General features: G+C 34.4%; 1 protein-coding gene across 1 annotated transcript; it reads left to right on the top strand.

Moving 5' to 3' along the window:
* The first annotated feature begins 19,912 nt into the window (after window positions 1-19,912).
* On the top strand, window positions 19,913-22,809 carry LOC107489287 (uncharacterized). The gene is made up of 5 exons (XM_016110038.3): window positions 19,913-20,196; window positions 20,421-20,553; window positions 20,970-21,094; window positions 21,229-21,375; window positions 22,380-22,809. Exons 1-5 carry the CDS (start codon window positions 20,023-20,025, stop codon window positions 22,509-22,511), a joined length of 711 nt encoding a protein of 236 aa, XP_015965524.1. The 5' UTR covers window positions 19,913-20,022; the 3' UTR covers window positions 22,512-22,809.
* The last annotated feature ends 970 nt before the right edge of the window (window positions 22,810-23,779 follow it).

Genomic DNA, 23,779 nt, shown 5'->3' with positions numbered 1-23,779 from the left:
GTTTGAACGCCAGAATCATTCCTCTCTGGGCTCTTACTGTCCTCAGAGGGATTTTGGGCAGTGGTTTGGTTGTCCTCTGTCAGTTGTTCCTTTCTTGGCTTTTTGCTACTTTGAGCAGTGTTATTTAATGTCTTCCCACTCCTTAGTTGAACTGCTTATCATTCTTCTATTATCTGTTTAGATAACTGCTATTTTGTCTGATTCAACTGTGATTCTATATTATTGTTAGCAATTTTAGTTTCTTGGAGCATCTCTTTAAATTCTGCTAACTGTTTTATCATCAGGAATCTTTAAATTCTGCTAACTGTTTTGTCATCAGGTGTAGTTGTTGATTAAGCTCAATAATCTGTTCTTGAGGATTAGGATCAGTAATTACTGCCCTGGCCTCTTCCTTTATGTAGGACTCACTGCTAGATTACAAATGTTGATTTCTAGCAACAGTATCTATGAGTTCTTGAGCCTCTTCAATCGTCTTCCTCATGTGTATAGATCCACCAGCTGAGTGGTCTAAAGACATCTGAGCTTTTTCTGTAAGCCCATAGTAGAAGATGTCTAGCTGTACCCACTCTGAAAACATTTCAGAGGGGCATTTCCTTAGCATACCTCTATACCTCTCCCAGGCATTATAAAGGGATTCATTCTCCTCTTGTTTAAAGCCTTGGATGTCCAGCCTTAGCTATGTCATCCTTTTTGGAGGGTAAAATTGATTCAGGAATTTATCTGATAACTGTCTCCATGTTTTTATGCTTGCTGTGGGTTGGTTATTCAACCACCTCTTAGCTTGATCTTTTACAGCAAATGGAAACAGTAACAATCTATAAGCATCCTGATCCATTTCTTTATCATGTACTGTGTCAGCAATTTGTAAGAACTGTGCCAGAAACTCAGTAGGTTCTTCCTATGGAAGACCGGAATACTGGCAATTTTGCTGCACCATGATAATGAGTTGAGGATTTAGCTCAAAGCTACTTGCTTTAATGGGAGGTATACAGATGCTACTCCCATATGCAGCTGTAATGGGGTTAGCATATGACCCCAGAGTCCTTCTGGACTGCTCAATTCCACTTAGGTCCATGATGGAGAAAGGGAGATGATATAGATTGCAAGTAGATTATTATATTTTTTTAACCGAAAATTCACAAGTAAAGTAAAATTGTTTTTTTTTTAAATAACCGAAAATAATGAAATAAAATAAATGGAAAATAAAATAAGAATTCGAAAACCAAAAGAGAATAAAATCAAAGCAAATTGAAAACTAAATTAATTAATTAATTAAAAAGATTTTGGAATTAGCAATTAAAAAGATATGATTGAAAATTATTTTGAAAAAGATTTGATTTTTTTTTTTTTTGAGATGAGGAAAGAGAAAAACAACAAAATGACACCAACCTTAAAATTTTTAGAAAATCAAACACAAATTTTCGAAAATTTTAAAGGAAAACACAAAGAAGACACGAAACTTAGAATATGAAACTAGACTCAAATAAAAGACTCTAAACAAACAAAAATAAAATATTCCTAATCTAAGCAACAAGATAAACCGTCAGTTGACCAAATTCGAACAATCCCCGGCAACGGTGCAAAAAACTTGGTGCACGAAATTGCAATCACACTTTTGCAATTCTGCACAACTAACCAGCAAGTGCACTGGGTCGTCCAAGTAATACCTTACATGAGTAACGGTTGATCCCACGGAGATTGTCGGCTTGAAGCAAGCTATGGTTATCTTGTAACTCTTAGTCAGGAGATCAATAATTTTCAGGTTGAATTGTGAAAAGTAGAAGAGCATGAAATAAATAATTGTTTTGCAGTAATGGAGAACAGGTTGAGGTTTTGGAGATACTCTATCTTCTGAATCTCTGCTTTCCTACTGTCTTCTTCTTCATACACGCAAGGCTCCTTCCATGGCAAGCTGTATGTAGGGTTTCACCGTTGTCAATGGCTACCTCCCATCCTTTCAGTGAAAATGTTCAACGCGCTCTGTCACAGCACGGCTATTCATCTATCGGTTCTCGATCATGTCAGAATAGAATCCAGTGATTCTTTTGCGTCTATCACTAACGCCCCACAATCGCGAGTTTGAAGCTCGTCACAATCATTCAATCCCTAAATCCTACTCAGAATACCACAGACAAGGTTTAGGCCTTCCGGATTCTCAAGAATGGCCGCCAATATATTCTAGCTTATACCACGAAGATCCTGGCTAAAGAATCCAAGAGATATCCACTCAATCTAAAGTAGAATGGAGGTGGTTGTCAGACACACGTTCATAGGTGAGAATGATGATGAGTGTCACGGATCATCACATTCATCAAGTTGAGGAGCAAGTGATATCTTAGAATGGAAACAAGCGTTTTTGAATGAAAAACAGTAGTAATTGCATTAATCCATCAAGACACAGCAGATCTTCTCACCCCCAACCATGGGGTTTAGAGACTCATGCCGTAGAAGGTACAATATGAAACGTGTAAAGTGTCATGAGGTCAAGATACAATGTCAAAAGGTCCTATTAATAGTGCACTAGTAACCTAGGATATACAGAAATGAGTAAATGACGTAAAAATCCACTTCCGGGGTCCACTTGGTGTGTGCTTGGGCTGAGAATTGAAGCTTTCATGTGTAGAGACTTTTCCTGGAGTTAAACGCCAGCTTTTGTGCCAGTTTGGGCGTTTAACTCCAATTTTTGTGCCAGTTCCGGCGTTAAACACTGGGAATTCTAAAGCTGATTTGCAACACCGGTTTGGGCCATCAAATCTCAGACAAAGTATAAACTATTATACATTGTTGGAAAGCCCAGGATGTCTACTTTCCAACGCAATTGAGAGCGCGCCAATTGGATTTCTGTAGCTCCAGAAAATCTGCTTCGAGTGCAGGGAGGTCAGAATCTAACAGCATCTACAGTCCTTTTTCAGCCTCTGAATCAGATTTTTTCTCAGGTCCCTCAATTTCAGCCATAAATTACCTGAAATCCTAGAAAAACACACAAACTAGTAGTAGAGCCCAGAAAAGTGAATTTTAAATAAAAACTAATAAAAACATACTAAAAACTAACTAAAATGTACTAAGAACATACTAAAAACAGTGCCAAAAAGCGTATAAATTATCCGCTCATCATGTACCAAGCAAGCTCTATGTGATATTGGGGCAAGTATCAACCTAATACCTGCATCTACTATCAGAAAGCTTGGTTTGACTGAAGAAGTCAAACCAACCCGGATATGTCTCCAACTTGCTGATGGCTCCATTGAATACCCATCAGGCGTGATTGAAGATATGATTGTCAAGGTTAGGCCATTTGCCTTTCCCACTGACTTTGTGGTGCTGGAAATAGAGGAGTACAAGAGTGCAACTCTCATTCTAGGAAGATCTTTTCTAGCAACTGGACGAACCCTCATTGACGTCCAAAAAAGGGAAGTGACCATGAGAGTCAATGAGGACGAATTTAAGTTGAATGTTGTCAAAGCTGTGCAGCATCCAGACACCCCAAACGATTGCATGAGCATTGATATTATTGACTCTCTGGTAAAAGAAGTCAATATGACTGAGAGTCTCGAATCAGAGCTAGAAGATATCTTTAAAGATGTTCAGCCTGATCTGGAGGAACCAGAGAGAATAATAGAACCTCTGAAAATCCCTCAGGAAAAGGAGAAACCTCCCAAATCCGAGCTCAAACAATTACCACTATCCCTGAAATATGCATTTCTGCGAGAAGGTGATACCTTTCCTGTAATCATAAGCTCTACCTTAGAGCCACAGGAAGAGGAAGCACTAATTCAAGTGCTAAGGACACACAAGACTGCTCTTGGGTGGTCCATCAGTGATCTTAAGGGCATTAGCCCAGCCAGATGCATGCACAAGATCCTATTGGAGGGTGACGCTAAGCCAGTGGTTTAACCACAGAGGCGGCTGAATCCAGCCATGAAGGAGGTGGTGCAGAAGGTGGTCACTAAATTACTAGAGGCTGGGATTATTTATCCTATTTCTGATAGCCCCTGGGTAAGCCCTGTCCAAGTTGTCCCCAAGAAGGGTGGCATGACAGTGGTTCATAATGAAAAAAAAATGAACTGGTTCCTACAAGAACAGTTACAGGGTGGCGTATGTGTATTGATTATAGAAGGCTCAATACAGCTACCAGAAAGGATCATTTTCCTTTACCATTCATAGACTAGATGCTAGAAAGACTAGCAGGTCATGAATACTACTACTTCCTGGATGGATATTCAAGCTATAATCAAATTACAGTAGATCCCCAGGATCAAGAGAAAACAGCATTCACTTGTCCATCCGGAGTATTTGCATACAGAATGATGCCATTTGGTCTGTGCAATGCACCTGCAACCTTTCAAAGGTGCATGCTCTCTATTTTCTCTGATATGGTGGAAAAATTTTTGGAAGTCTTCATGGATGACTTTTCAGTATTTGGAGACTCATTTAGCTCCTGTCTTGACCATCCAGCACTTGTTCTAAAGAGGTGCCAAGAGACTAACCTAGTTTTAAACTGAGAAAAATGTCACTTTATGGTGACTGAAGGAATTGTCCTTGGGCACAAAATTTTGAACAAGGGAATAGAGGTGGATCAAGCTAAGGTAGAGATAATTGAAAAATTACCACCACCTGCCAATATTAAGGCAATCAGAAGCTTTCTGGGGCATGCAGAATTCTATAGGAGGTTTATAAAAGATTTTTCAAAAATTGCCAAACCTCTGAGTAATCTGCTAGCTGCTGACACGCCATTTATCTTTGATAAGGAGTGTCTGTAGACGTTTGAGACTCTAAAAGCTAAGCTGGTCACAGCACCAGTTATTTCTGCACCAGACTGGACATTACCATTTGAATTAATGTATAATGCTAGTGACCATGCTATTGGTGCAGTGTTGGGACAAAGGCATGACAAGCTTCTGCACGTCATTTATTATGCCAGTCATATTCTAAATGACGCACAGAAGAACTACACAACCACAGAAAAAGAGTTACTTGCAGTGGTTTATGCCATTGACAAGTTCAGATCTTATTTAGTAAGATCAAAAGTGATTGTGTACACTGTGCAGTGGTTTACGCCATTGACAAGTTTAGATCCTATTTAGTAGGATCAAAAGTGATTGTGTACACTGATCATGCTGCTCTTAAATATCTACTCACAAAGCAAGATTCAAAACCCAGACTCATTGAGACAGAAAAGGGACAGAGAACCAAGTAGCAGATCACCTGTCCCGAATAAAACCAGTAGAAGGGGCGTCCCTCCCTCTTATTGAGATCTCTGAAAACTTTCCAGATGAGCAACTCTTTGCCATTCAGGAAGTACCATGGTTTGCAGACATTGTAAACTACAAGGCTGTGAGATTCATACCCAAAGAGTATAGTAGGCAGCAATCAAAGAAATTGATCACAAATGCAAAGTAATATCTTTGGGATAAACCATATCTCTTCAAGAAATGTGAAGACGGAGTAATCCGTAGATGTGTGCCTAAAGAAGAAGCACAGAAGATCCTATGGCATTGCCATGGATCACAATATGGAGGACATTTTGGAAGTGAGCGAACAGCCACAAGAGTCCTCCAATGTGGCTTCTATTGGCCTACTCTCCATAAAGACTCCCGAGAGTTTGTACTTAATTGTGACAGTTGCTAAAGATATGGCAATCTGCCTCAAAGTTATGCCATGCCTCAACAAGGGATCTTGGAGATTGAGTTATTTGATGTATGGGGTATTGACTTCATGGGGCCTTTCCCACCATCATACTCAAATACTTATATTCTGGTGGCAGTGGATTATGTATCCAAATGGGTGGAAGCTATTGCAACACCCACTAACGATACTAAGACAGTGCTGAAATTCCTTCAAAAACATATCTTCAGCAGATTTGGTGTCCCTAGAGTGCTAATCAGTGATGGGGGCGCTCATTTCTGCAGTAAACAGCTTTACTCTACTATGGTTCGATATGGAGTCAGCCACAGGGTGGCAACTCCATATCATCCACAGACAAATGGGCAAGCTAAAGTCTCTAATAGAGAACTTAAAAGAATCCTGGAATGGACTGTGATTAACCGTAGAAAGGATTGGGCAAGAAGCATGAATGATGCTCTGTAGGCATACAAAACAGCATTTAAGACTCCTATAAGGACCTCTCCATACCAGCTTGTGTATGGAAAAGCCTGTCACTTGCCAGTGGAACTGGAACATAAGGCCTACTGGGCAATTAGATTCCTAAACCTTGATGCCAAGTTAGCTGGAGAAAAACGATTGCTCCAGTTAAATGAGCTAGAGGAATTCAGACTCAATGCTTTCGAAAATGCAAAAATTTACAAAGAGAAAGCAAAAAGATGGCATGATAAGAAACTATCATCCAGAGTCTTTGAGCCAGGACAGAAAGTTCTGCTGTTTAATTCTAGACTCAGATTATTCCCCGGGAAATTGAAATCCCGGTGGAGAGGTCCATATGTGATTACAAGTGTGTCACCATATGGATACGTAGAGCTTCAGGATAATGATTCTAACAAAAAGTTCATTGTTAATGGACAGAGAGTCAAACATTATCTTGAAAGCAATTTTGAGCAAGATTGCTCAAAACTGAGACTTGATTAAAACTCAGTAATAGTCCAGCTAAAGACAATAAAAAAGCACTTGCTGGGAGGCAACCCAGCCATTTTGTTAATTAATTGAATTTTACAGGTTCATACTAATTATCTTCAAGGTAAAATAGCAATTGCATGAGTTCACAGAGTTATAGAAGGATTAAGAGGATAAAACAATAAAAAGAAGCTCACTAGTGTGAAAAAGCCATTAAGAGCTGCTTTGGGCGTTAAACGCCCAAAAGAAGCATCTACTGGGCATTTAACGCCAGTTGAGATAGCCATCTGGGCGTTAAACTCCAGAAAGAAGCAACTTCTGGGCGTTTAACGCCAGATTGGCAGCATCTTGGGCATTCAGAAAATGCCCAGTGATAAAGGATTTTCTGGCGTTTAACGCCAGCCAGGTGCTACAGCTGGGCGTTAAACGCCCAAAAGAAGCTACAAATGGGCGTTAAACGCCCAAAACATGCAGCGTTTGGGCGTTTAACGCCAGGATTATGGGGAGGAGGTAAATTCGTTTTTCACTTCAAATTTTTTCCATTTTTCATGTTTCAATTCATGATTTCTTGCATAAACATATTACAAACTCTCATCTTTCAACTTCAATTCCAAAACTTTTTAATCCTAAACTTTTTTCTTAATTCTTCTTCAAAATCTTTTCAAACCTTTTTCAAAACTCAATTATCTTTTTAAATTCTTTTCAAATCTTTTTAAATTCTTTTCAAATCTTTTTAAACTCATCATATCTTCTTTTCAAATATCTTTCATAACCTTTCAAAATTTAAATTATATCTTTTTCCTATCATACTTATCTTTTACAAATCATATATTCTATCTTATCTTTATCAAAATTTTTGAAAACCTACCCCCTTCCCTTTAAATCCACATTCGGCCTCCCTCAGCAAACCTCTAAGTTTGGTGTGTTTATCCGTGATCACTAAACCAATACCCACTAAGATCATGGCTCCTAAGGAAAAACAAACCACTCCAAGAGGCAAGAAAGAGAATATTCCAAAACCACTTTGGAATCAAGGGAAGTTCTTAACCAAAGAACATTCAGACCATTACTACAAAATAATGGGTCTAAGGTCAGTAATCCCAGAAGTTAAATTCAATCTGAAAGAAGACAAATATCCGGAGATCCAAGAGCAAATTCGAAACAGGAGCTGGGAAATCCTTGCTAATCCTAAAACAAAGGTGGGAAGAAACATGGTTCAGGAATTCTACTCTAATCTGTGGCAAACAGACAGGCAGAGAATAGCAAGAACTGCCTTCTATGATTATCGAACCTTGGTCAGAGGGAAGATTGTTCACCTTCATCCTAACAAAATCAAGGAGATCTTTAAGCTACCTCAGCTGAAAGATAACCCAGACTCCTTTAATAGGAGAATGATGAGAACAAATAAGGGCTTGGACGAAATTCTAAAGGACATATGTCTCCCTGGAACCAAGTGGATAACCAGCACCAAGGGTGTCCCAAATTAACTCAAGAGAGAAGATCTCAAACCAGTCGCCAGAGGCTGGCTGGACTTCATTGGGCGTTCTATACTGCCCACTAGCAACCGCTCTGAAGTCACCATCAAAAGAGCAGTAATGATCCATTATATTATGTTGGAAAAAGAAGTGGAAGTTCATCAGCTGATTTCTTGTGAACTTTACACAATTGCAAACAAAAACTCCAAAGATGCCAAATTGACTTATCCAAGCTTAATCTCTATGCTATGTAAAGATGCTGGGGTAAAGATAGGAGTAACTGAGTATATCTCAGTTGAGCGACCAATCACCAAAAAGTCAATGGAAGGACAACAAGTGCAGGACGACCCCATCAAGAGGAAAGCACAGGAGTTCCTCCCGAAAATCCCTCAAATTGAATACTGAAAGCGCCTTGAAGCATCTGTCACCAAATTGCAAGAAGCTATGGAGCAACTAAAGGAAGAATAGCAAAATCAAAATAGCATGCTTTGCAAACTGCTTAAGGAACAAGAAGAGCAAGGGCATAAACTGAGGGAACTAAAGCGACAGAAGCTGTCTCTTGAAGGGCCAAGCACCCCACAGATTAAAGGAGCATCCACCTCCCAAAATAAAGGTTGTTGAGTCCTAATCTTTGCCTTAACTCTGTGATAATTGTTCTTATTAGGAATTTACCTTAGAAGTTATATATTAGTAGTAGTAATTAGTATATTTATTTTGATTTTATCTCAAATTAAGCTATAATTTATTTTTCTCATCATCATCAAACATAAATAAAATAGTAGATTTTTAGAATAAAGAGGCAATATTTTTTTCAAGTTTTTAATAAGTAAAATTCTAATTATTTAGATGTGGTGGCAATGCTTTTTGTCTTCTGAATGAATGCCTGAACAGTGCATATTTTTTATATTGAATTTTATGAATGTTAAAATTGTTGGCTCTTTAAAGAATGATGAACAAGAGAAATATTATTGTTGATATGAAAAATCATGAAATTGATTCTTGAAACAAGAAAAAGCAAAATAAAAAAAAGAAAAAAGTAGAAAAAGCCAATAGCCCTTTAACCCAAAAGGCAAGGGTGAAAAGGATCCAAGGTTTTGAGCATCAATGGATAGGATAGCCCAAGGAAATAAATCCAGGCCTAAGCGGCTAAATCAAGTTGTCCCTAACCATGTGCTTGTGGCATGTAGGTCCAAGTGAAAAGCTTGAGACTGGTTGAAGTCGTGATCCAAGGCAAAAGAGTGTGCTTAAGAACTCTGGACACCTCTAATTGGGGACTTTAGCAAAGTTAAGTCACAATCTGAAAAGGTTCACCCAGTTATGTGTCTGTGGCATTTATGTATCCGGTGGTAATACTGGAAAACAAAGTGCTTAGGGCCACGGCCAAGACTCATAAAGTAGCTGTGTTCAAGACTCAACATACTAAACTAGGAGAATCAATAATACTATCTGAATTCTGAGTTCCTATGGATGCCAATCATTCTGAATTTCAAAGGATAAAGTGAGATGCCAAAACTGTTCGGAAGCAAAAAGCTACTAGTCCCGCTCATCTAATTAGAATCTGAGCTTCACTTAAAACTCTGAGATATTATTGCTTCTTGATTTCTTTTTATCCTATTTTATTTATCTAGTTGTTTGGGGACAAGCAACAGTTTAAGTTTGGTGTTGTGATGAGCGGATATTTTATACACTTTTTGGGGGTAATTTCATGTAGATTTTAGTATGTCTTAGTTAGTTTATAGTATATTTTTATTAGTTTTTAGGCAAAATTCATATTTCTAGACTTTACGATGAGTTTGTGTGTTTTTTTGTGATTTCAGGTATTTTCTGGCTGAAATTGAGGGAGCTGAGCAAAAAATCTGATTCAGGCTGAAAAAGGACTGCTGATGCTGTTGGATTCTGACCTCTCCACACTCGGAATGGATTTTTTGGAGCTACATGAGTCCAATTGGCACGCTCTCAATTGGGTTGGAAATTAGACATCCAGGGCAGGGCTTTCCAGCAATATATAATAGTCCATACTTTACGCGAAGATAAACGATGTAAACTGGCGTTTAACACCAGTTCCATGTTGCATTCTGGCGTTGAACGCCAGAAACAGGTTGCAAGTTGGAGTTAAACGCCAGAAACAGGTTACAACCTGACGTTTAACTCCAGAAACAGCCCAGACACGTGAGAAGCTCAAGTCTCAGCCCCAGCACACACCAAGTGGTCCCCAGAAGTGGATTTCTGCACTATCCATCTTAGTTTACTCATTTTCTGTAAACCTAGGTTACTAGTTTAGTATTTAAACAACTTTTAGAGACTTATTTTGTATTTCATGACATTTTAGATCTGAACTTTGTACTCTTTGATGGCATGAGTCTCTAAACTCCATTGTTGGGGGTGAAGAGATCTGCAGCGTCTCGATGAATTAATGCAATTATTTCTGTTTTCTATTCAAACACGCTTGTTTCTATCTAAAATGTTCATTCGCACTTCACTATGATGAATGTGATGATCCGTGACACTCATCACTATTCTCAATCTATGAATGCGTGCCTGACAACCACCTCCGTTCTACATTCGAATGAATGAGTATCTCTTAGATTCCTTAATCAGAGTCTTCGTGGTATAAGCTAGAATCCATTGGCAGCATCCTTGAGAATCCGAAAAGTCTAAACCTTGTCTGTGGTATTTCGAGTAGGATTCAGGGATTGGATGACTGTGACGAGCTTCAAACTCGCTAGTGTTGGGTGTAGTGACAGACGCAAAAGGATCAATGGATCCTATTCTAACATGATCGAGAACCGACAGATGATTAGCCGTGCGGTGACAGCGCATTTGGACCATTTTCACTGAGAGAGCGGATGGTAACCATTGACAACGGTGATCCACCAACACACAGCTTGCCATAGAAGGAACCTTGCGAGCGTGAAGAAGATGACAGTAGGAAAGTAGAGATTCAGAAGACAAAGCATCTCCAAAACTCCAACATATTCTCCATTACTGCGTAACAATTACTAATTTTATGCTCTTTTACTTTTTACAACTGAAACTAAAGAACCCTATCAATATCCTGACTAAGAATAATAAGATAACCATAACTTACTTCAAGCCAACAATCTACGTGGGATCGATCCTTACTCACGTAAGGTATTACTTGGACGACCCAATGCACTTGCTGGTTAATTGTGTGGAATTACATAGTGTGAGTGTGATTTTCGTGCACCAGGAACCTTGTTGTCCTTTCGAGATAATTGTCAGGAGTCGGGTGGGATATTCACTATTTAATCTATATGATGTTTATGGGCTTTGTTGTGTTTGGTTGGACACACATAGAAATAAGCCACTATATGTCAAAAAAGAAAAAAAAAAAAGAAAAAAGAGAGGCATACATATAAAAGAAGGGGAGGCATACTTACATCATAGCACAGGGGTTGTTCACTTGTTTGGTTGAGTTTTTATGAAAAATAAAAGTAAAAATAATTTTATATTTAAATATTTCATGTAAAAATATTTTTATATTTAAAAATTATGTTTGAGTACAATAATATAAAAATATTTTTTGTTTATTTATTATGTTAAAAATATTTTTTTAAGCAAAAATATTTTTTTAGTATTTTTACTTTCACTACTAAAATTTTGTCAAACACATTAAAAAATAAAAAAAATTATTTAAAAAAATATATTTTTTAATAATTTAATAACACCCAACAAGCTCATAATAAACTTAATATTAAAAATGCATAACATTATATATTTTCGAATAAAATTATCTTATGGGTTTTACAAAAGTTTAAATTACAAATACATATTTCAAATAAGATTTTTTCACAGCTACAATATCTTATATCTATATAACAAATATTTTCTAACCACATTATAACTTTAAATATACCTTATACTAATTACATAAATAGCCAAAGTTTCACATAAAAAAAAACAGTCTCAATTCTTTTAATACAAATATGAATGATTTATTAGATCCTTTCAAATCTTGAAGGGACCAGTAAACCACCTGAAAGGTGAAGATCCTAAGCTAGACTTAAAAAGTTTTCTCGAACTTGATAAATAAACAAAAACAACTAAGATCCGATGTTAACATACGTCCAATCTGGACTAGCTATTAGAATGGATAGCTCAGTAGATAAATGACTTTTATCAGTATCAGTCAGTCATTTTAGATTGAGTGGAAAAGAGCAGCCCGCTTCTTAGAATAATGCACCTGAACGGTCTCATCCATGTAAGAATTAGGAATTCCTCTTCCAACTCATCCTAGAATGGGCGATTACACTTTACTAATCCGCTATTGATTGAATCTCATATCAACAGTTTCTGATCAGATTCACTTTCAATTTCCTTTTATGGACATCTGAGGAGAGGGGAACCCCTTTCACAGAGATTGGAATTTCTTTTTCTATTCTAAGGACGATCTAGTGTAACAACAAATAAATTACCTAAGACTGCTATAACTCACATGATTAGATAAGAATAACTATATACTTAGTATAGTGTTTACAAGGGTACCCCTAATGTGCTTTCGATATTGAAATCGATAGTCACTTCTTTCGTACTCATGGTTACATACGATTGAGAAATCATTATAAAAGAATACGAATTCTGTCTGAACTGAAAATTCTAAAAATTTGTCTACCATTTTCTCTGTATGGCCTTTTTTTTATTGGCATTGTGGTACCCCATAAGAATGAAAATCATTTTCACCCTAAAAAAGAGCACCTGAAGGGTAAGCCCAATAACATGTTACTTCCCAGTGAAAACTTCAACAACCAAAATTATAGTCAAGACCTTAACAGATTAAAATATTCAAGTTGTAGATCTATAAACCAACCAAAGTCCATAAAAGTCCCAAACCACAATAAAGATGCAATGGCCCATCATTAGTGATAATCATATACCATCTCAATGACATAATTACCTACATTTAATCAGAACGTCATCATGTGATAACTGGTCAACACTGTGACAAGCACTGGAACGAACTGCAACTTGTTTAGAAATTGTCTCATTCTATCCACACTATTTACATTTAGGCATTACCAATGTTAATCTATACATGTAGATAAAATTCTGCTATCTATATAGGAGAATTTGCTTTATATGTAGGAAAATTCTACGATGTGGATTGTGTAAAACATCCATACCTATATATCTTAGGTGGTGTATCCCATTTTAAAATGTGTGGTGGACAGCAGATTATGGTAGCCTTTGTTTGTGGACTCAGGAGGCTCACCAGAGACATCTGACTTGTTTGTCTCATATAATCATCTTGAAAAATTTAATTATACGTGATTAATAAAATGCTCTCTTTAATATTTTTCGCTGTTGGGACCTTTACCAAAAATCCTCTGCCAGCATTTTAAATTAGGCCATGATGATTTGTAAACCAGTATTTTATTTAGGTATTTTGTCACTATGAACAATTTTTTTTACAAAGAAAATAATTAGAATTTATTTTAGAAACGCTTTATTTTTTGAATTCTTAGTAAGAAAAATCCCTCAGATATCTTAAGGTCTAATAAAATATATCTTTGCAAAATAGAAAAAAAGAAAGCCTTGGCCATTTGATGTGAACAAAAACCTGTATCCTTATAACTATTCAACATAGGTCTACTCTATTTCTCTTTTTATTAAAAAATACTAAATTGGTAATGATGGTTATTTATTTATTTTACATGTGTAATTTTTTATTTTAAATATTTATCTTTTTATTTTTATTTCCTATCTTTTTATTTTTGTAACAACAAATTTAAAATTAAATATTTTATTTCTACAAGATGACAAGATCAATAAGAAATATATTTAACAGTAGTAAAATAAAAATGTCTTGAGAATATTGCGACTTCTAAGTGTCTTGAGAATTGTTTACCGTGACAAAAAATTGAAGAGGAGTGCTACACATACAAGTCAGTTGGTTTACAAGTCATACAAGTTGGGAGAAACTTAACAAAAAACACGCTGGCCCATATACGATTTTCATGGCGTGCTTTGCGTTCCTCCTTCTCATCCTCCTCTTCCTTCTTCTTCTCCTTCTTCTTCTCCTACTCTTCTTCTTCTTGCTCCATGAAAACGAGTTTCTTGTCAAATTTGTTCGATCTCCTTCGTGCGTTCTCACTTTGTCTTTTTATTCGTTGTTTTATCTGCGTTTATCATTGGTATTCTTGCTTCGTTTTTTTTTTCGATTTTCATTGTTTCTGAAATCAAGCTTTGAAATCGTTTTTGAAGATATTAGAACTTCAAAAATACACCCAAACGATTACAGAAATACACCAAAACGGTTATAGGAATTCACACAAAGGATTACAAAAATACACCCAAAGGATTTAAAAAATATACCCAAAATTCGTTGAAGTACACCTTATGCATAATTCAGAACTCTTCCTCTTTCTCCTCCTCATCTTCTGCTACTTCTTCTTTTTCTTCATTTTCTTATTTCATATTCTTATAATTCTTTTTTAGAGAAAAAAATCAAACAAAGAAGAAAAAAATACATAATGTTGCAAAATCAAAAGAAGAATGAGGAGAAACACGACGATGAAGATGAAACACTTCAAAAACGAAGAAAAAGAAGCACGAAAAAAAGAAAGAAAAGAAAAAGAGGAGGCATGGAAAAAGAGAAAGAAAAAGAAATAAATGACTTGTATGGAAAAACGCTTGTATGCGGAGAATTCCTCAAAATTTAAATAGAAGGCTAGTTTACAAATAACCTGCATCCAAGGTTCAGAAAACCGGACCGGTCATCAAACCGCTTTAATCACTGGTTTACTGGTTTACTGGTCCAACCAGTGGTCCAACCGGAAAAACCGTTTTAGAATAGAATAATATATAAATTATAAATACACATCCTAAAATATAATTATAGTCTGATATAAATCTTAAAATATTTTCAAAATTTAAAACACTACATAAAATATCATCAACCAAATACATATTGATCTTATCAAAATCCAAACTCAATCTATTTTTCCATGCTAAATCTGTTTTTCCCCTAAGGTTAGAAGAACCTTGTGACTGACTATCATTAGCACTATGGGAATTAGGATTAGCAGCATCATTCGGAAGTGGAGTATCGGCAGGCATGTTATTATTCACAGAAGCATTGTTATCAGCAGTTGCTTCTTAATTAATACTATCTTCCATAACTGAAATTAATAAAACATATATGAAATTAAAAAGTAAAAACAGCCACAACCCCACAACACAACACATCACAATGAACATACACAGAAATTGAACAGTTCACAGAGCTTTCTACTGAGGAAGTTCATACTGCACATAGTATCAAATTCACAGCCACAGCCACAGTTCACAGCCACAGTTCACAGTCCATAGAGATTAAATTGATCAGCCACAGTCACAGTTCACACTTCACAGAGGAAGTTCACACTTCACAGAGTATCAATTTCATGAAAGGTTTCTACCGGGGTCGATGGAAGAACATGAGCAGAGGCGAAGAACAAACAAGATGAGCAGAGGACGAGTCACTGACCTGGGGTCGATGGAGGGCTACCAGTGCTGAGTGTTGACTGTTGAGGACCGCGCGATGGAGATGGAGGGCTACCGGTGTTGACTGCGTGCTGCGGTGCTGGTGTTGAGAAGATGAGCAGAGGATGGAGATGTAGGGCTACTGGGCAGGAACCAGGCGAATGCGACGATGGAGATTTGAGGGTTACTGGGGCTGAGGATGGCGACACCAGGGACGAAGGATGGCGACAGGGGGGCTATGGTTCAGGGCGACTAGGGTTCTCCGTTCTCCATTGGAGATGATTCAGAAAGGGGGAATGAATGAATGGGGTCGGGGGAAGAAAGGGGGTGGGGTGCTCCGTGCTAAACGAGCGGGTCGGATCGGGTCCGTTTTTTTATTTTTTATTTTTTTAATTATAAAACAGCGTCGTTTAGCATAACCGGCCGGTCACCGGTTCGGTCTAACCGGCCAATTTTTTACCACAGTTCTTAAACAATTTTTGTTTGGACGGTTTTTATATGAGGACCGAACTGTTTGTAGCACCGATTCGCGGTTAAACCGGTCGAACCGGCCGGTCCGGTCCGGTTTTCGGAACCTTGCCTGCATCATCGCCCAATTTAAAGTGTTGGCCACAAATTTTGGCAAAGGCCCCAATAGCGAAACAAAAATATAAAGACAACATTCTATTAATCACATGTAATTAAGCTTTTAAAGGTGGTTATATGAGACAAATAGATCAAATACTTCTGATACTGTGAGCATCCTGAGTCCACATATAAAAACTGTCATAACCTGTTCTTTACCACGTATTTTAAAATGGAGCAACCACTTAGAATTTGTAGCTGTGGATGTTTTGTACTATCCACACCATAGACGCTCCCATGTACGTATTATATATGTACACATACACTTTTAAATTATTTAGAGAGTATATATAACATCCTATTTTATGCTTGAGTATATATAATATCCTATTTTATACAATTTTAACTATTGCATATCTTTATATAATATTTCTATTTTATGCTTAAGTATATGTAACATCTTAAATTATTTAGAGAGTTAATTTTAAAATAATTTATTAATTTTTTTTATCTTAGATTTATATTATATTATATTTTAATAAGAAAAGATCGAATAACAAACTCAAAGTGAGTTCATTAGAATTAATGTAACGATAGATTATATAATCAGTAGCTTTAAAATAAATAAAGTCTTAATTATTTCAAATATATACATACAATGACGAGAATATAAAAAATAAATTAAAATTTTTTTATTTTAGATTGAAAATATAATTATTTTTATTATTATTTATTTTAAATAAAATGAACCGACAGAGAAAATAAAATGAGCATGTGCATTATATTTATTTCAAGATGGAAGTATACATACTCAACAATAATTCCTATCATCTCCGTCTTCGATGATGATGATGGATTTTTATCATCCTTTTAACATTTACTCTATTTTCTGTGAGAGAATAAAAACTAATTGTATATGTGAGATCAGTGTATGTGTAAGTGAGGGAGAAAGAGAAAGAAAGAGTACTAAATTAATTAATAATTTGTTTTATTTTTGTAATTTAAACTAGTGAAAATTCATAATTCTGAAAATTAGGATTAACCAGTTTGATCGATCTATCTGTGAATTGGACATGTTTATAGTTTGGTTCAATCTATAAAATTGTCAATTATATAACCGTTTAAAAATTATTAAACCGGCCGATTAGATCGAATTAAAATTCTTTCAGTTTTTCTAAAACGGTGCCATTTTGTATTTTGTATAAAAATAAAAAGAAAAAGCCTTCAGACATTCAAGAGCCTCCTTCTCCTCTAAAAATCTCTCAAAAATAGCTCTTTTTCTCATGATTTTAAAAATCGAATCAGTCATTAAACCGTTCTAATCATTGATTCACATATTTACTGATTCAATCGATTTAACTGTAGTCAACCGAAATAACTATTTTATAATAAAATAATAAATAAAATATAAATAAACACACGAAAATAAATTAAAGTCTAATATAAACTATAAATTATTATCCCAATTTAAAATACTATATCAACTAAAATCTTAATTCTTGTCAATGTAAAATTCAAAAGTTAAATATCCTTTGATTTCATCCATCAATAATAATATAATATTGATTATATTATTAAGAGAGTCACAATTTTACACAATTTTAACAAAATTATTAACACAAAAATTAATAAAAATTGATAAGAATAAACATAAGACTGATTATAATGAACTAAGTAATAGTTTTACAATTTAGAACCAAAAAAAGGAAATTTAGAAATACAGGAATACTGTGTAATTGCTATTTAAAAAATTGAACATATTAACAATGCTATTGAATTTGCACATGTATATATACATATCAAGACTCTGCACATATATATTCAAGACTCATTTCAAGATTCCTTTTTAACAAAATTAATCTCAAATGATATACTAGATATATATTTCCTATAAATAATAATGATAACAGAACTTAATTTCACCGAGTGATTTTACTATTTTTTTACCCTTTATCAAAATAACAAATTAATCAATTTAGTTAATACACAAATCCAAACACAGCAAGTAATATACTTCGTATACTCTTCAAAAGCGGTCCCGAATCATTTGTAATAATATAAACTATTTCATTAACAACTCAAATTATCCAAATCACAAATATGAACGACAATATTTAAAATCTATAGAAGCATATCAATTTTCAGAAATGCATAATTAACAAAATTTATCAAACATGGTAAAGTTAAGTTCTTAAGAAAATTTTAATTGAACACAAAAACACAGCACAATAAAATATCAAATACACAGCATAACAGTGAAAAAGACACAAAATAATATAATGTATACAATAACAGTGAGCAGAACTAATCAATAATTTATTAAAAGTTCAATAATCAGAGAAGTCATTGTCTTCTTCGATCCAAAGAGTACGAAAAAAAGTGGTTATTGAATGATTGATTATTGATTATTGAGAAGTCAGTATGTTTTTATTTTTGGTTAAAAAATTATATTTATTTTTGTGTCTTTTTTTACTGCTATATACTGTGTATTTTGTGTTCTGTTGTGTTGTGTTTCTGTGTTCAATTAAATTTTTTTTAAGAATTTAGTTTTGCCATGCTTGATAAATTTTGTTAATTATGCATTTTTTAGAATTGGTATGCCTCTATAAATTTTAAATAGTATAGTTCATATTTGTGATTTCAACAATTTGAGTTGTTTATAAAGCATAGTTTACTGTTATTGCAAATGATTTAAAACTGTTTTTTAGAAGTGTATAAAATATATTACTTGCTGTGTTTGGAGTTATGTATTAATTAAATTGGTTGATTTATTATTTTTGCAAAGGGTATAAAAGATAGTGAGATCACTTAATGAAATAAAATTATGTTATGATTAATTATAAGAAATATATATCTGGTATATATGTTAAAAGGAGTTTTGGAATGAGTCTTGAATATATATGCAGAGTCTTGATATATATATATACTCAATAACATTGTAAATATGTATATTTTCTAAATAGCAATTGCACAGTATTCTAACATTTTAAATATTTTTTTTGGTTCTTTATTTTGTTTTTTTTAGCAAAGCTTCTTTATGATTATCTACCAAGATCACTTCAGACCATGTTACTGCTTGTTAAATAGAGTTTAAGGCTCTAGTATCCATTTATTAGTTCATTAAGCAGTTTATAAATTATTTAGTTTTTATGAATTTTAAACTATTATTTGTTCATTATAATCAATTTTGTTTATCTTTATTAATCTTTATTAATTTTTGTGTTAATAAATTTGTTAAAATTGTATATAAATTATAATTGTCTTAATAATATAATGAATATTATATTGTTTTAAATTGATGAAATTAAAGGTTATTTAATTTTTAAATTTGAATTTTGACAAGATTTTAATTTTAGTTGATGTAGTATTTTAAATTGAGATGATGATTTAAAATTTATATTATATTTTAATTTATTTTAATGTATTTATTTATATTTTATTTATTATTTTATTATATGACAGTTATTCTAATTGAATTTCCGTTAAATTAGTTAGACTAATAAAACAATAAACTAATGTTTAGAGTGATTGGATCACGGATCCGATTTTCAGAATCTCGGTGGAAATACATGTTTTTATAAAATCATATATTTTTGTAGAATCTCGGTGGAAATACATGTTTTTCAGAATGTCGGTGGAAATACATGTTTTTATAGAATCTCGGTGCAAAAACACAACAAAAAGTATAAAATCATATATTTTTGTATCCGTATTAAAATCATAAATAATAAAAAAAAGTCAGATACTTACCTTTTTGTATCTGTATTTGACACCAGAACACAGTTTTATTTACGTCAATCAATTTTATTTGGGTATGGAAGACAAATAATTTAATCTTATCTATCCTTTCTTCGAAAAAAAATAGTCTACTTGACGCACTGGTAAAAATTTAGCACCTCCTTAGCTCTATCCTATCGGAGATCACGAAGAAAGAATGGAGGTGGAAGTAGACACTCCAGAAGACATGGACCTATTCAAAGCTGCTGAAAATGGCGACGCCTCAACCTTCCGATCTCTCTCATCTAAAGCACTCTCAATAGCGCTCTCCCTCACTAACGAAGACCATCGCTCTCTTCTTCACGTTGCCGTTTCTTCCTCTCACACCGAGGTTCACGATTACCTCTTTGCTCTCTCTCTCTCTGACACACACACACACACACCCCATTAGTTCTCATTCAATTCTGGTAGAAATGTCTCCTTCTTCTGTGACTTGAATTGGGATTTAGGGTTTATAGTGAATTTTTTAGCTTTGTAGCTGTCACTGGATTCGGCATTTTTTTTGTTAAAAAGAAGAAATAAGAAATTTATGGCTGTGGATGGTGAGTATGTCAGGTGGTGAAGATACTGTTATCTGCTGATGCATCAGCTAGTGTGATAAACAATAAAGATGAAGAAGGTTGGGCGCCCATTCACTCTGCGGCTAGCATTGGGAATTTGGAGATTGTGGAGGCATTGTTGAGCAAAGGTTAGTGGTTTATTTATAAGAGGTTTGGTTCTTGATACTGCTACTGATGTCAGGCAGCATCTTATAATTTTCTTTGAAACTCCAAGCTATGTGATAATTAACTGACTCTATCTGTGCTCCTGAGATTGAGAATTCTATTACTTGATTTGCTTGGTATGTTATTGAGTTGATTTTAAGTGTACTGTTGTTTACTAGAAAGGTGTTTACTTTTATCTCTTTGTGGTTATATTGATTTGCTTGGTTTGTTTCATAATGATTTTCATGACTTTCCTCCTTTCTTGGCCAACTAGCCCTACTTAGATTATGGCTTAAAATTCCTAATGACCAATACATATCTTTCATTGTTCATTTGCATGTAGAAAGACTCACCCATTATTCTTGGTTTTTTAATATTATGGGTCTTTCGATTTTGGTAGGAGCTAATGTTAATTTAAAAAATGATGGGGGTCGAACTGCTCTACATTATGCTGCCAGCAAAGGTTGGGTGAAGATTGCTGAAAAACTCATCTCCAATGATGCCAAGATTAATATAAAGGACAAGGTTGTAGCATATACTTATTTTTATATATTACAATTATTTGAATAACTCCTCCCCTTTCTCTTTTCTTTCATAAGTTTTTGGTTGAAGACGAGATTTGTAGTCATTTATAATGTATGGATTTCTATCACGATTAGGTTGGTTGCACCCCATTGCATAGGGCAGCAAGTACTGGGAATTCTGAGTTGTGTGAACTTCTAATTGAAGAAGGTGCGGAGGTTGATGCAGTTGATCGAGTTGGTCAAACTCCTTTAATGAATGCTGTGATTTGCAATAACAAGGAGGTATGCTTATTCTATGCGTGTATAACTGTAAAAATATGAGCTAACAGGTCTGCCGAATATTTCTCAAAAGCCTGTATGTGTTAAATATTTCTTGTAGATGATCTTATGATCTTTCTATTTCGGTTGTACCTCTTTGTATTTCCTTTAAAAATTTTCAGAGATTTTAATTTCACCACTTAGTCATTTATTATTCTTGGTGTTTAAATTACTTAACCCATTCATCTTTTATCATAATTAAGAATGAGTGGGATGCATTTGTTCCAGATGATAAGTGATTTAATGTAATAAAATCATTGGCTAGTTGCATCAGAAAAGCTTTTTCGTCAAGATGTACATAATTTAATTTTCTAATCTACTGTATTCTTACCTTGAATGAAATAACACTATCATTTTGTTTTTAACAAAAAAATAAAGGTATTTATGACCGAACAAGGTATTCTAGCAATATTTATGATCGAACAAGGTATTCTAGCAATATTCATTTTGTTTTTAACAAAAAAAAATTATTCTTTGGTATTTTATTTGGAAATGAGTGTTAACATTTAGTTTTTTTTTTCTTTGCCTTGATTTGTACTTCCAAAAACTTGCAGAGAATCTGCAAACAAGATGTTTTTGGCGCACACTTAAGGTGGTTCCTAAAAGATAATATATACATTAATGGTGACATGGTCATCAGGAAAATTGAATGGCTAATTTAACTCACATTAATATTTAATTGACCAAATTCACTCGTGCAATCTTTAAGGACCAATTTAAACATTAATACTGTTTATTTAGGAATATGTTTCGACTTCTTTTTAGGATAATGTTATGGGGGCCAACATTTTTAGTGTGATAAACGGGGAGCTAGCTAATGCTGGCTCAAATGTAAAGAAAATATAAATAAAAGATTTTGATCATCTAATATTTCTTTTTTTATTATTATAAAGCATTAGAAATATCAGGGCTATGGAGCATATGTTTTCTGAGTAAAAAATCCTTACCCGTGTGTTCTGTGTTTACAGGTAGCCCTCCTTCTGATAAGACATGGAGCTGATGTTGATGTGGAGGACAAGGAAGGGTACACGGTGCTTGGTCGTGCCATGGATGACTTTCGATCTGTACTGATAGATGCTGCTAAGGCCATGCTTGAGTGATGTAACTAACTAAGTAGAAGAAAAAGAAGAAAACTGTTGACAGTGGAAAAGAGAGCACAAAACAGTTAAAAGGAAGGATGGTTTTGCCGAAGACCTGTTCCAGTGGATGAACAAATTCCACCTGATATACAGTCCTTGAGAACAGAACGGAGAGATTTCGTTAGTGTTGAAAAAAAGTATGATTCTGTAAACAGAACATGGACCTCTTCGCCACATTTTCTCAAACTTGTCATAGAATCGATCACACATGGGGTTGCTATGAGTTTTTATTTTGATTGAATAAACTAACTAGTAGTTTGGGCATGCAATTTGTTTTGTGAAAAGATAGGTATATAAGATGTTAGAAGGTGGTTGGGAATTCCAATTCAAGTGCTAAGTTTCTCGGGTTTTTTTTAATTGTCTAAATAAAAAATTTCTTATTTACTAACTTATGTTCTCATGTTTACTATTTCACTCATTTTTTTTCTTTTTCATTTTCCAATAGTTCTATTATTGGCACCTCTAGACAAATATATCTTACGTTTTGCTAAATAAAAAAATTATAAAGAATCAATTTTTTAGTCAATATTAATTAATTTTTCTTATTTTTTTTAATTTTTTTGAGAATATTTATGGTTTAAAGTTTAGGATTTAAGCTTTTAAATTTCTATTTTATTGGTTCAATGACTGATTCGATTTTAGAATCTTAATTTTAGGATGATCCAGATTTGACATTTCTATTTAGGAGTGTTCAAATTTAAATTAATTTAAATTAAATCGTTCATCCAATTCAATCCAAATAAAAAACAGAATAAAACTATTTTTCAAGGAACAAATTTTTTTGGGAAGTTTAGTGAAGCAAGCACCTTGCCAGAGCCCATTGCAGCAGAAGCTACGTTTTCGGGCTGCTTCGGTTGGGAATCTAAAAAATCCGAGTCAGACGGTTAGACTCGTGTCGACGAACCGGACTCGAATCTTGAGAGAAAAAATAATAATATATTGCTATATTACCTGCTATAGTTAAACTTGAGATAAGTTTAATAATATAATAAGTGGGCCCAAAATCTACCGGTGTAAATTAATGTCGGCACTCTCCAATGAGTTTAGTTATGTTGAGACATCCTCATAGATCTTTTATAACTGAGATAATCATGTTACTAGTGTCATATATACTAGTAGGTTATATGTTTACTCTAGTAAGGTAAATATGTAACGACCCAACTTTTGGTATACCATGGTCATTGATGAGCGGATATTTTATACACTTATTGACATCACTTTCATATAGT

This window comes from Arachis duranensis, chromosome 5 (assembly GCF_000817695.3).
Source record: "Arachis duranensis cultivar V14167 chromosome 5, aradu.V14167.gnm2.J7QH, whole genome shotgun sequence".
In the NCBI taxonomy this organism is placed as follows: Eukaryota; Viridiplantae; Streptophyta; class Magnoliopsida; order Fabales; family Fabaceae; genus Arachis; species Arachis duranensis.
This window is presented reverse-complemented; position numbering and strand designations above follow the sequence as displayed.

What these genes read in the sequence shown, in the direction of transcription:
- LOC107489287 (XM_016110038.3), top strand. Translation starts at nt 20,023, where the DNA reads ATGGAGGTGGAAGTAGACACTCCAGAAGACATGGACCTATTCAAAGCT. An exon ending in TTTCTTCCTCTCACACCGAG is followed by an intron (nt 20,197 to 20,420) that starts GTTCACGATTAC and finishes TGAGTATGTCAG; the next exon opens with GTGGTGAAGATACTGTTATC. An exon ending in AGATTAATATAAAGGACAAG is followed by an intron (nt 21,095 to 21,228) that starts GTTGTAGCATAT and finishes TATCACGATTAG; the next exon opens with GTTGGTTGCACCCCATTGCA.